The sequence below is a fragment of the Physeter macrocephalus genome, chromosome 4 (genome assembly GCF_002837175.3).
Source record: "Physeter macrocephalus isolate SW-GA chromosome 4, ASM283717v5, whole genome shotgun sequence".
Lineage (NCBI taxonomy): Eukaryota > Metazoa > Chordata > Mammalia > Artiodactyla > Physeteridae > Physeter > Physeter macrocephalus.
Genome location: NC_041217.1, coordinates 139,723,920 through 139,738,602, shown reverse-complemented (window position 1 = coordinate 139,738,602; position 14,683 = coordinate 139,723,920). Strand labels below are relative to the sequence as shown.

The 14,683-nt window shown below is 45.3% G+C and overlaps 1 protein-coding gene across 1 annotated transcript in view; it reads left to right on the top strand.

Moving 5' to 3' along the window:
* Positions 1-12,742: 12,742 nt before the first annotated feature.
* The window catches only part of CPT2 (carnitine palmitoyltransferase 2), a 36,850-nt gene continuing 34,909 nt past the window's right edge, over positions 12,743-14,683 (top strand). Inside the window, exon 1 of the mRNA XM_007128155.4 lies at positions 12,743-13,029. Within this exon, the coding sequence (XP_007128217.2) occupies positions 12,878-13,029 (152 nt within the window). The 5' untranslated portion in view covers positions 12,743-12,877. The remainder of the gene's footprint in view (positions 13,030-14,683) is intronic.

Genomic DNA, 14,683 nt, shown 5'->3' with positions numbered 1-14,683 from the left:
GAGTGATGGTGGCCTCATAGAATGAGTTTGGGAGTGTTCCTCCCTCTGCTATATTTTGGAAGAGTTTGAGAAGGATAGGTGTTATCTCTTCTCTAAATGTTTGATAGAATTAGCCTGTGAAGCCACCCTTCATTTTTTTCTGTTTTCCCTTTTGGGAGACAGACATTAAACACTAAGAAATTCAAAAACAACTGCATATGTGGGGAAAATTAGAAAGTGTGTTTGCCCAGGGAAGGGCTCAGAAAAGACCTGAGAAGACCTTTAATTTATACCACAGGCTGGTCCTCAGCACAAAGACAACTTACAGCAATTTAAAAAAAGAACAGTAAACAACAAAACAATAACAAAAAAACAGCAAACCTTGGGGAAGGGGGAGAATCTGATTTCCAGAGTTACCACATTATTAGATTCAAACGTCCAGTTTTCAACAACAAAAACAACAAAACCCACAAGGCATACAAAGATCAGGAGAGTATGGCCTATTCAAAGGGTAAAAAAAATCAACAGAAACTGTTCCTGAAAAAACCTAATGGCAGATATAGTAGACAAAGACTTTAAAACACCTGTCTTAAGGATACCCAAAAAACTGAAGGAATATATGCAGAAAGTCAAGAAAACGATGTATTAATTGGAGATATCAATAAAGAGAGAGAAAACATAAAAAGAAATAAAAAAGAAATTCTGGAGCTATAAAGTACAGTAACAGAAATGAAAATTTCACTAGAGGGATTCAAAAGCAGATTTGAGCAGGCAGAAGAAAGGTTCAGTGAACTTAAGTATAGAACGTATGTCCTGGATACTGAGATGAGGGGAGACCAATAGATGGGGTGTCATGGCTCATGTGGGCGAAACAGGGCTGGAGACAGTCCCTGAAATTCTCCCCAAAGTGGACCTGTTGAAGTGTGAAAATAACTGAGAGAGAGAAAGAGAGAGAGAGAAGAGAGAGGGGGGGGGAGAGAGTGAGAGAGAATGTACTGTGGATGGACTTCCCCATGACAGGAAAGTGGCTGAATTCTTAAAGTACTGGGATGGTTAGTTTAATGCATCAACTTGGCTGGTCCACGGCGCCCAGATATTTGGTCAAGCATTATTCTGGATGTTTCTGTGAGGGTGTTTTTGGATGATTAACATTTAAATTGGTGGACTTTGAGAAAAGCAGATAGCTTTCCATAATTTGAGTGGGCTTCATCTGATAACTTGAAGGCCGGAATAGAACAAAGATTGACCTCCTCTGAATGAGAAGGAATTCTACCAGCGAATGGTCTTTGGAGTTGAACTGCAACTCTTGCCTGGGTCTCCAGCCTCCTGGCCTACCTTGCAGATTTTGAACTTGCACCTCCTTAATACGTGAGTCAATTGTCAATTCCTTAAAATCTCTCTCTCTCTGTCTCTGTCTCTGCCTATCTCTCTCTCTCTCTCAAAACACACACACATACACACACACACACACATATATACATATACATGTCTCCACACATTGTTGGTTCTGTTTCTCTGGAGAAACCTAATTCAAGTACCTTCCATGCCAGGGAGTCTAGGTGGGAACCCATTAACCACAGAAGAATGTCAGGGGCTCTGTTCAAATGAATATTTGTCACTTCTTGGCAGACATGGAAAATTATCCAAGAGCAGGAAGCCAGTTCAGGATGCATCAGAGGACTATCCCTGACTTCTTCCACTAATCCCTGACCCTATTAATTCATCTAGTGACTGATCCTTTCTACTGCCTGCATTTTCTCTATCTTACTGCTACCACGCTAGTCTGAGCCATCCAGAGAAATCCCCAACCCATCACACAGGGCCCTCTACGGACTAACTGTTGCTAATTCCCAGCTTTGATCCCCGCCACTCCCGACATTGGCTCCACATGCTAGCTGTGAAGAACTCTTTGCCACTACTTGTATAGTCCATGCTCTTTCATGCCTGTGTGTTTTTCACTCATCTAACAAATCTCTAATGAAGGTAGATTGACCTTGTGTTCAGCCCTATGCTAAAGGCTGACCACATAGCACCAGGCCTCAGGAACTCAGGGTCTAGGGGAAAAACAGGCATGGAAGCAGTAAAGTGTGACCATGGGTGGGCAGTGCCCCAAGAGAGATCCGTACAGACCATAGAGGAGAGGAAAGAAGCACGTGGTAAAGACACTTCGCAGAGGGCAGGAACATCACAACTTCACACATGCTCTTCCCTCTGCTGCCTTGTACTTATTCCCCAGTGAACTTACCCGGCAGCTCAGTATCATGTAAGCCCAGCTAAATATCATCTCTCTACTCAGTAGAGCTACTGTAGCCCCCACTGCTCTCTCCAGAGACCATTCACTGTTCCCTCTCCAGGGCTCCCTAACATTTCATATTTACTGCCTTCCTCATTTATCACATTGAGTAATACCTCCAAATACCACTTGTTGAGTGTTTACTCTGTGCTGGGCGTGTGCTCGCCCTGCAACTACCCTGCGTGGTATCTATCACCATTGGCTCAGAGGGGTTAAGTACCTTGCTCAGCATCTCATGGCTCATGAGCTTAATCATTTAAAACCCCAGTGCTGAGCATCCTGCCTGGCGAAGAGTAGCTAGTAAATATCAAATGGAACGACATTTTTAAAAGTTGCGCAGCTTTGCAAGCTCCCTGGAATGGAATAAAATAAACTAGAGGTATTTGTCAGGGAAGTCTTCAAAAGCAGAGAGATTTTGTTTCTCTTTCACCACCACTGACGATTCTCACTGTCTGGGGAGAGGGCCAGGGAGGGAAGCCAGATGTTCTCCTTCGTTGGTACAGGTCACAGCACCTTGCTGCCACCAGCCGACACGGCATGGAACTCTGCAGCTCTGTAATGGCCATTTGGGAAGCTCTCCCTGGTGCCATATCCCTCTGCCTTCTGTGTGCCAGCTGGGGTTTCTCCTGGCTGGAGGTGGCCCTGCTGAAGGCCAAACATTTGCAGACAGGATTTACAAAGTTCTGAGCTTTTGTGATCTCACCCGAACGCCTGGCTGTGGGGCGCAGGCTGGTTTTCCTAGGCTATCTGCTTTGGGGTGGTGGAAATTACACCAGACTTGGGCTCTGAGGCCTGGGTCTGGTTCTCAGCCCTGCCACTTTGCAGCAAAATGACACTGAACCTCAGTTTCCTTTGCTGTAAAATGTAAATGATAATTGTTCCTCCCTCACAGGGTTGTTATGAGAAGTAAGACATTACACATGGGACGTGTTTTTAACTGCTTGTTGCTGTAACATGCGAGAGACTGTTAGTAACTCAAGCAAGCAAGAGTTCCTCAAGCCGCAGTCTCAGGGTGATGTACCCAGCATGGTGAGTACACCCTTACTAGCAAATGCCAAGATGTCTAGACAACCCAGTCGGTTTATCTGAGTTTATTACTGAGAGCCACACAACAGGGAAATTACTCGTTGAGCTGATTGGACCAGATTTGGTTATTTATAGAGGCCCTTTGGAACTAGCCCAGGATCTGGAAGCAGACATTCTGGAAATGAATCCTAGATCCCCAAATTCTCTTTGTGTGAGCTAAACATTGTTTTCTCAGCTCTAAAATTGGGACTAAAATCTCTACTTTGTATGTGCCCTGTGACCCAGCAATCCTGCTCTTGGATTATAGCCAAGAGAAGTTCTCTTACAGGTGTATAAATAAGGGGACGTGTTGGAGGATATTCATCATGGTGGTGTCTGTGGTAGTAGACAGCAAAGGGAGTGAAGGTTTTCACTGCCAGAGGAAAGGATAAGTAAACTGTGGTGGGTGCAGCTATAGGATTCTGAGAGCAGGTGCAAGCAATGGACTAGACGCACATACAGCCACAGGGATGATTCTTCGAAACTGACTTGGGTAAAAACAGAAGAGGCAGACATGTACCATGATACCACAGACATGAATAAAAACCAGAGGCACACACAAAACAAGAGAATATATTTTACAAGGATACATGCATATTTACAGAGCTATATCAAATGCACTAGAATGGATGCCTATGAGTGGAGATTAGTGATGAGGGGGGAAATTGAAACCAGAAAACAGCATTGCACGGACCAATGACAGTAATGGGCCATTAACCAAGAGGTATGATCAACTTGATCTCCTGCATCAAAAGTTAAAAAATATCCTTCCCTCAAGGTGTTGTCAGAATTATACACATTGTTCATAAGTACCCCTGGCACAGTGCTTGGCACATGGTAGATGCTCCATCAGCTTTTTGTCTTTCACTCATTGAACACAAAATGTACCAAGTATCTACTTTGTGCTGGACATAGTACAAGGAGCTATGGAAGAGACAGACTGTGTGTCTCTCGGGGACTTGAGATGGCAGAGGGGATGTGATAGCATCAGGAGGAGGGAACCCTCATCTGGGATAGCAGAGATCATGCTGTCAGACCCCTTCACTTTCCAAATTGAGGCTGAAAGAAGCGACTTGTTCAAGGTCACACAGCAAATTACTGATGGAGTTAAGGGCAGCTATCCAGGTCTCCAGGGCCCTTTCCAGAGCATTAGCCAAGCCAGCACCTCTGAATCCTAGACCACTGTGAGGCTTGTCACACCTTTTACCTCAACAGTTCTCCCTGAGGCGCCTCCCTTGTTTAAACACCCAGCTTTGTGTGTGTGTGTGTGTGTGTGTGTGTGTGTGTGTGTGTGTGTGTATGTGTGTGTTTAATGGAGAAGGGAATCAACAGAGTGTTTTTAAAATGCAGTTTGGTAGCTAAAACCTTTCAGGAGACAGAGCTGAAGCTCTAAGGAGTCAGCCTCCTGCTCTTCCTCTTCCGGGCTTGTCCAGCTGCTTGAGTTACCCTAGGTCACTCAACAAACAAAAACAAATAAGATCAACACTAGGGACTTCTCTGGTGGTCCAGCAGCTAAGACTATGAGCTCCCAAAGCAGGGGGTCCAGTTCAATCCCTGGTCAGGGAACTAGATCCCACATGCCACAACTAAGAGTCAGCATGCCACAACTGAGAGTCCACATGCATGCCACAACTAAAGATCCCGCATGCGCAACTAAGGATCCTGCATGCTGCAACGAAGATCCCACATGCTGCAACCGAAACCCGGCACAGCCAAATAAATAAATAAAAATTAATTAATTTTAAAAAAGATCAACACTAAAAAATGTACACACAGGTAACGATTACTTAGAAAATGTAATAATCACAATATATATCATTATAAAACTAAATAAAAACTTAGGATAGGTCTAAGAATAGGTCTTAGAATAAAGCCTCAGAATAGGTCTAAAAAGAATTATGGAAGATCTACTTGAATAAAAGTATGAGATTTTACTGAAAGACATAGAAGACCTGAAGAGGCTTCCAATCAGAAGCAACCTCGACCCCCAGCCCTCAAAGTTGGCCCTCAAATCTTCCCACCCAAATGCTACTCCAAGGAGAGGGAGAAGGGTCCCTATATTCCCCTTCTAGCCTTTATTATCCTTTTACTCATCACTAAAATATCCTATTTCCCCCCAAGTGACAGGTCCTCCAGAGGAGTAAGAAGTCTCTGATGGAGCTCTGGTCTCTGAGATTTGATGGAGGGGATGGGGAGAACCCTGGGCTGGCTCACCCCACTCACATGGGGTGCTGTGTCTCGGGCAGCAAGTCCTTGTGAAGCTCCAGGAAAGTGAGGAGGTGGTCAGAGAAGCCCAGAGGAGGAGTGGTAGACATGGCAAAGGGGAAGGACCAGTCCCTGAAGACTCTGCCAGCATCTTGCCAGCCTTGATTCACAGGGCTATAATAGCCTTTTTCTACAATTTTAGAAAAACTCAAAAGTTTTCCCACAGATTTCAAAATGAGATTGGCAAAGAATGGAATAACATGCTGACTTTCCAGGACAAGCATGATCAGTTACGTGTCAGATATAGAGAGAGATGAAGGGGAAAGAATTCTCTCGGAGATGGGAGCTCTCCACAGCCCTGAGCTGGGATAATGGCGATGCTGAGGAGATGCAGGATGGCTAACATTTAATAAGCACTCGCTCTGCCCCAGGCACTGTGCTAAGCCCCTACTAGATTATCTCCATTTAGATCTCACACAGCAACCCCATGAGCTGGGCACTGTCACGTGACCATTTTATAGATGAGGAGATAAAATGCAGAGTTACGGCTTGCCCAGGATCACACTGCTGGGAGCAGGATTGGAACCCAAATTGTCTCACAGCACAGTCCATGGCCCTAAATGCTAAACCAAACAGCAGCTAAGCCATAGTCTGGTCATTAGGGATCTCCCAGCAAATGGCTGAGAACGCGAGATAAACAAATCCTTTCCACTCAGGGCAGGAATCCAAGAGTCCATCATTCAGTGCTCATTTTCCCTTATATTTTTTAGGAAATGCATTCCGGGAAAACATGAGTCTATAGCCCCTGCAGCATACTTTTGCTTTCTGTATTCTCAGTATCACCGCTAATATTTTATGGCGTGCTCTCTGCGAATTGAACAGCAGGGGTTTTATCACATCTAACCTTCCTTCCGTGGTAACTGATTTCCAGCAATGTTTTTCAGAACTCTCAGCAGCACCACTGTTTATGGAATGTTTGGATAACATTATTATAAGATATTTAAAGAGATTTTAGAACACAAAAAGTAAATACAAACTACCACGGTTACTCGAAGAAATTCTGGAGCGTGTGAACCGGAGCGTTGCTGGTTCACACAAGTTTGACGGGACCCGGCAAGGATTTCTGTTTACCGGCTAAGGTGGCGCCACCATGTGGCAAGAATGTGAACACCGTACACAATTGATTTGGATAGCCAGTCTTGGAAGTTGTGGGTCCTGATTGTTTTTAATTCAGGAGAGTTGCATTATTTTAACGTTGTACACGTAAAGTCAGGCTTTATTAGCATCTCATATCACACCATTTCAAATTATCAGGGAACCTCTAAAGTACAGTGTGGGTGACCTATAGATCATGGTTCAAGACTCCTCCTCCTGTCACTTTCAGCTGATTAAAGCCATGTGTAGTAGATGGAAATTCTGATAACCTAACATTAGGCGCATCATAGAGGGGCTTTGGTTGCACCCTATCTGGCAAGTCCTCAAAAATATGGTGACAGATCGACTTTAAATGGCACTCTGAAATTGAACCAAAGAACCTTGGGCTTTCTGGGCCAGAAGAATATAAACGACAATATGGTGACTCTTCGGGAAGGTACATGTTAATCGTGTGAATTTAGTCACAGTCACAAGCTTGCTTTGGCTCAGTAGGGTGTCTTTACATATATCTGATTTGAGAACCCATCCTGGATAGATTTCATTGGTTAAACCCTTAAAGTTCTGGGTCTTGTGACCTATGCCTATCTCAAAGGATTGTTGTGAGGATTAAATGACATAACATTGGTACAGCACACAGCAGAGGGTGGCAGTCAATAATTTTTGGTTGCTTTTCCTTTTACTATTTGAAATGTGCTTTGTAAATTACAAAGTGACAAATGTCATTGACAAATACTTGTTTGTATGATGTAGGTGGAACTGGTCCAGTGGAAGAGACCAGTGTTTCTTAAATGCTAATGTACCTGCGAATCACCTGAAGATCTTGTTAAAATGCAGATTCTGGTTCAGTAGATCTGGGATGGAGCCTGAGAGTCTCCATTTCTAACAAGCTCTCAGGTGATTCCAGTCCACCAGCTGCACTTGAATACCAAAGGTATAGAACAGTGATCTTAAGCATACTGTACATTAGAATTACCTACTTGTAAAGTGTGGACTCTCAGCCCCAACACTAGATCTACTGAATCAGAATTTCCAAGGGTGGGGTTCAGGCATTTATAGTTTTAATAAGCGGCCCAAGTGATGCTGGTGCTCAAAATCTTCTTAAATCTCCTCTCCAGACAATTCTGATTCATTCAATCAGCTGATATTTGTTGAGCTTCTACTCTGTGCCATGCATTGAACTTGGTGAGGAGGACAAACCAAAGAACGGCAGCAACAAAGCATATGATAAATGCTGGACACTGAGTGCTTTATATGGGACAGGGGGTGTGAGGGTTCAGCCAGACTGTTCAGTCAAGGGCAAGGAAGGCTTCTCCGTGGGAGGGGAAGTTAGGACTAAGTTTAAAAGATGAATGGGCTCAAGTAAGAACAACAAGACGTAACATGCTAGGAAAGACTTGGGTTTACCCATGGGAGGGGTAAGTAGCTAAGTTAGAGAAGAAATTAGGAACAAGATCATAAAGGGGTGCTAGGCTAAAGAGTTTGACCTTCATTATGAAGTCTAGGGTTTTAAGAAGTATCTGGCAAATAGCAAACACACAATAAATGTTAGCCCTCATCATTAGCATTATTTTACTATTATTATTCATGTCAGTTTGTGGTTTAGAAAGATTATACTGACAGCATGATGGAGAGGACTGGAGGGGACTTAAACTGGAAACAGGACAGGTGGTCACAAACTATTACAGTAAAGCAGTGAAGGACTTGGTTCCTGCAATAATTTAAAAACCCATACCTGCGTGAACTGTTGCAAATTCCTTTCACTTACAAACTTGAGAAGAAGTCAGTGTAAAGATTAGTCCAGTTTTATTAATAAAGGAAGCTGAGGATCTGAAATAAACTGACAAGGTCACATGACAAGTACATGGGAGCACCTGGTCTATCTGACTTCCCTTCTGCTGCCCACAAGGTGCAGCAGGCAGAAACCCTATAAGAACACTGGGAAGGTTAGGTTCATTCCTCTTAGTTGGTGTGTTGATTGGCCTGGCCTCGAAGTGACCCAGAGTTCAGTCCTTGCTGCCGTTATCTCCATATTCCCAGTAACGGAAATTGTGGGAAACTGGAGCTCCCAACACTAGGATTCTCAGACAGTTTTGAGAGGTACCCGGATATGGCTTCCAACTTTTCCCAACATGGTCTTGAAGCTGATGGGATAATGGAAGCAAAGCAGCAATAGCAAAGGTACAGATATTGGAGCAGTTGGCAGAGGTGAGTGGTGAAGTTATCTTGACCCATCCTTCTCTTCTTTCTCAGTTTTTGGGTTTTTTTTTTGGCCATGCCATGTGGGATTTTAGTTCCCTGACCAGGGATCGAACCTCACCCCCTGCATTGGAAGCCCGGCGTCTTAACCACTGGACCGCAGGGAAGTCCCCTTGTCTTCTCTCTATTAAAGACATGCCCCTTCCTCCAATCCATTCCCTCTCATTTCCTCCAGGACATTCTCCATCAGTTAATTTCTACCTCTATTTAATCTCTGTCTTCCCATTGTCTCCTCCCTCTCAGCCTTCAAATTTGCTCCAGTCTTGCCCATCTTTAAAGGGTCTCCCCATCTCAGTCTTGCCATATTCTCAAGAAAGGTTGTGAGGAAAATAAAGAACTCTCATGCACTGTTGAAGAGAATGTAAACTGTGCAGCCACTATGGAAAACAGTATGGAGGTTTCTCAAAATATTAAAAATAGAACTACCGGGCTTCCCTGGTGGCGCAGTGGTTGAGAGTCCACCTGCCGATGCAGGGGACACGGGTTTGTGCCCCGGTCCAGGAAGATCCCACATGCCGCGGAGCAGCTGGGCCCGTGAGCCATGGCCGCTGATCCTGCGCGTCTGGAGCCTGTGCTCCGCAACGGGAGAGTCCACAACAGTGAGAGGCCCGCGTACCAAAAAAAAAAAAAAAAAATCCAGAGGAAATGAAAACACTAATTTGAAAAGGTATATGCACCCCTATGTTCATTGCAGCACTATTTACAATAGCCAAGATATGGAAACAACCTAAGTGTCCATAGATGGATGAATGGATAAAGAAGATGTGGCATACACACACACACACACACACACACACAATGCAATAGTACTCAGCTATAAAAAAAAATGAAATCTTGCCATTTGAGACAACATGGATGGACCTAGAAGGTATTATGCTAAGTGAAATAAGTCAGAGAGAGAAAGACAAATACCATATGATCTCATTTATATGTGGAATCTAAAAAACTAAACAAAAAAACAAAACAAAAAATCAAGCTCATAGATACAGAGAACAGATTGACAGTTGCCAGAGGGCAGGGGGTTGGGGGGTGGGCAAAATGGGTGAAGTGGGTCAATAGCTACAATCTTCCAGTTATAAAATAAATGAGTCATGGGGATGAAATGTCCAGCATGATGGCTATACTTAATAATACTGTATTGCATATTTGAAGTTGCTAAGAGAATAAATCTTAAAAGTCTTCATCATGAGAAAAAAAGATTTTTGTGACTATGTATGGTGACTAATGGTAACTAGACTTACTGTGGTATTCATTTCATAGTGTATACAAATATCAAATCATTATGTTGTTCCCCAGAAACTAACTTAATGTTATATATCAGTTACACCTCAATAAAAATGTTTATTGTTTTTAAGAACTTTGGTTTTGAATAAGAATATTACTTAAACCTGTCCACCATGTTCTGCTTTTTCATAGTTAATTTGAAACAGAGCAGAACTCTGGGATTACTTTGATACAATTTATTCTTCAGAATTTTTCTCTAAGTAGAGGAACTTTCTTGACCCTTACACAGCAAAATATGGTGTTTCTGGTCCTCCAGTTCATGTTTATCCTTAATGTGATACAAGCCCCAGGGCCATACCAAGAAGAAAGAAGGCAAGCACCTACCCATGATAGGCCCTGTGCTAGAAACCTGGGTACATAAATGAAAACAAGATCTCTGCCTTGCATAATGAATCATAATATAGTTCTGTTTTCCATATATAACAGTAAACATTGTGAAAAGTGCTGTGGAATCAGAGGGAGAAACTTGTTCTTGTGGGAAGGAGGAAGGATGAGGATTGAGGAAGCCTTCATAGAGGTTGTGAGTTTTGAAATGGGATTTGAAGGATGTTAGAGCGTACTAGGAAGAGATGCATGGAAAAAATATTTCAGACAGTAGGCACAGCTTAAAAAAAAAGCATGGAGTGAAGACAAGTTCTGGGAATGGTGAACAGTTCAGTGTTACTACAGCATAGGGTTCTTGGGGTGACATCATGGGAAGTGGAGAACCAGGTGGGTGCCAGAAAAAGGCCTTGGACACCCATCTGAGGGGTTAGATTTGTTACTATTGGCCATGCACCTCCAGAAGTCTTTTGGGCCCTCTTCAGCTATTAGACTCGATGGGCCCATTCCCTGGCCCTCTGTCTCTAGAATTGAGCCACTGCTCTTCTATTAGGTTCACTGTTTCTTCTGGGTCCTCTGAACCCCTTAGCTCTACACAGCTCCTGATGTTTGCCTCAGGTTTCAAGGCTTTGAAAACTGTCTGGATTTGGAGTAAGCTTTTTCAGAAAGGATTTGATATTCTCCCTCTGGTCCTATACACTACAGGCAAATGGCACTGATGTTTTAGACTTGGGTCTAAACAGTGCTGTCTGTTCTCCCCTCAAGGGAGGAGGATTAGACATTCAGTATTTTTAAGTTACATGTTCAGTTCTTAGGGATTTGTAGTCACCACTGAATGAGTGTGGGCTCATTAGTGATCTTCCTGTTCAACCAGGGGTTACCTAACTAGATAAGGACAGAGTTGAGACCAAAACTCAGGTCTCCTGACTCCCAGTCTAGTGCTCTTTTCAGTGTGCTCCAGCTTCTGGCACTGCTTAGTCAGTTATGGGACAGAGCAGATGTACTGGGCTACCTCAAACCCACAGGGCCACGAGTGAGAGCTGAAGCTAAGGGAAGGTTCTGTTCCTGGAATGGAATTCTGTACCTCAAGCCAGACATAATGATTTTGTGTCTTTTGATACCTCCTTTTCTTCTGTAAAATGGGAGCAGAGCCTGCTTAATTCTAAACTGCAGCTGAAAGCAAGAATGGGAGTGTGGTGGGGTTGCTTTGTGATGGGTAAGGGCTGATAGGTCTCTATTCAAGTTGTATAATCTTAGAGTCGGAGTTGGAAGGAAACTTGGAGGTGATCTGTGGGGACAGGCAGCCTCATGGGGTCCACTGAGCATAGAAGGCTTCCTAGGGCCAGAGGCAGAGCTTCCTGTCTTTGGAAATGTTCAAACTGAGAAAGGATGTTCTAGCAGAAGGGATCCTGCTCTAAAAAGGGTTTTCTGCACAGAAGTGGTGGCTGGATGGGAGACTCCATGGTTTCCGGCTTCTGCACACATTTTCTCTATTATTATTATTATTTTTTTTTTTTTTTGCCGCGCAGCATAGCTTGCGGGATTTTAGTTCCCCTACCAGCAATTGAACCCGGCCCAAGACAGTGAAAGCGTGGAGGTCCTAACCACTGGACCTCCAGGGAACTCCTGCACACATTTTCTCTGATACCGGCTCAAGTGAGCTCAAGGGCAGCTCGGCGGGGCTAATCACGGTATGTCAAAAACCTTCTTTTGGGCAAACTTGACGGGTGACTAGTAACGACAGCAGCCACCATTTACTGCTTACAGCGCCAGGCACCGTACACACCAAGTTGTTTCATTTCACATCTAGGAACGTGGGGTCTGGGTTGAATGATCATACCTCTACTTCTCAGATGAGGAAACAGAGGTTTAAATTTTTTCCCATGATCTCCCAGGGACAGAGTCTGGACCAAATTTATCAGATTCCAAAAGCTTTTTCCGGCTTCTCTTTTTCTCCAGTTCAGTTTCTATCTTGTTCCAAAACAGGAGAAGGGTGTGGCTTCGGAGCTCGGTTTCCTGTCGCCTACAGAGCAGAAGAGAGACCAACAGAGCAGGGAGGCGACGGCCTTGCCAGCCCCGCAGTGGGCTGGACCCTCTGAGCCTCTGTGGGCCTGTGGGCGGGCCCATTTGCGGGCGGGCCCATCTGCGGGCGGGGCCTTCCGTGGGCGGGGCCAGAAGGCCGGAAGTTGTTCCGCGGATCGGCACAAACTGAACGCGAGTCCCTGACGCAGCGTCCTAGGGCACTGACGGCGGCGGCCTGGTCTTTGTAACCAGAACTCCGCATTCTCCGCGTTCTCGCTGCTGCCGCCTCCCGGGACGATGGTGGCCGGCCTGCTGCTGCGCGCCTGGCCCCGGGGCCTTGCCTTTGGCCCGGGAGCCCCCAGTCGGCTCCTGAGCACAGGCTTCGACCCGGGCCAGTACCTGCAGCTGAGCATCGTGCCCACTATGCACTACCAGGACAGTCTGCCCAGGTGAGCCCGGCCTCCCGGTCCCCGCCGTCCACGCGAGCTGGGGTTCAGCCCCAGCCTCTCTCCAGTCACTCACGCCTATTCTGCTGAACCTTCTTCCGCCTCTAAAGTTTCACCTGGGACGCTGCCGCATCCTCCAATCTGAAAATCCTGTGACTTTCAGGATCTCATGGCACTGGAACATCAGAATGGCCAAATTCTCTTCCAGAATCCCCCGCTCCCCCCAGCCATTGTTCTCTCAGATTTTCTCTCTTGAACTCTTCTCCAACTCCTACAAAAAACCGACTTCCAATCAAATATCTAATTGTCCCTCACATTTCTCCCTGAAAAATGTCCAACCTGCATATCGCCAACACTACCCTTAGCCCTGCAACTAGGTTGTCTCCCCGCATTTCTGCACAGAATATGGATCGGTCAATTCCTGATACATAATAGGTACTCTCCCTCAATTTCTCCCAGCACGCCACCTTTTTCACGCCTGTTACTCATAACCCTCCGCCCCACTCCCCATGCCTCCAGTCCTCTTGTATTTTAGCACGCTATCCTCCCCCAAGCAGATTCAAGTATTCATCTTACCCTCCAAGTCCTCAGCAGTCTTCACCTGGAAACCTTTCACTCCTACCAAACCTTGCTCAACACTCCCCCCACCCTCCTCCCTAACCCACATTACTCCCTGCAACTTCAGCTCACCCTCAGTACCCCTCCCCAAATCTTCTCTTATTCACATTAGATACAGAGCCCACCCAAATTCTGTGCCTCCTCACCATAGCTACGCCCCCGCCCCCTTCTAAAACACTTCTCCCAGAATCTACTTCCCCTGTGAAACACAGCTCCCATACATCTTCCTTCTCCTTCCCTCATCCAGTATTTTCTTTAATTCAGCTTCCAGTTTGCCCAGTCTTTGAACTCCCAGCCTTACTCTAAGCTGCCAGGTCTCCTCCAATATTAGAAATGTCCCTAAATTCCTTCACCCCCTAAAACCAAACTTTACTTTCTCTACCTACTCACCAGTTAGTTCCTGGTGCCAAGTTCCAAATTTGTTTCAAAGAGCCTTTTTACTTCCTTTCTCCCCAAGCCGCCATTAGGTATCTCCCTCCCAGTCCAGGGGCTGGAGGCCCTACCCCATGAACAGAACAAAGACTGTCACGGGCATCAACCCCAACTACTAGGTTGCTGTTTTTCTCTACAGCCGGGAACCCCTTAACCCATTGTCATCACTGCCCACCCCCATCCTCTCAGGAGTATCATCTGAGGGATACTTGTGAAATTACAGTGTGCAAACATCTAAAACAAGATAAAATGAGATTATCTAGCCCCAGTCCCACTGTTTAAATTTGGCAGGAGGATGGGGAAGAGAAAGAAAAAGTCCCTGTGCCTGTGAGATAAGCCTTGACCTCCTGACTATGAGCTGAGCCAGTATGTGGGGGAAAGGTGAGGAATGACAGAGCCTGTCTTCACTTGCCAAGCCCAGCAGCAGATGGCCTTTAACTTTCAGACAGTCCCGGGCCCCACCCAGGTGTAAGATCAGAGGGGTTTTCTCCATTTTAGAATTGGAAAGCTGGGAAAGATATTAAGAATATCAAGGAGGGCTTCCCTGGCGGCGCAGTGGTTGAGAGTCCACCTGCCAATGCAGGGGACACGGGTTCGTGCCCCGGTC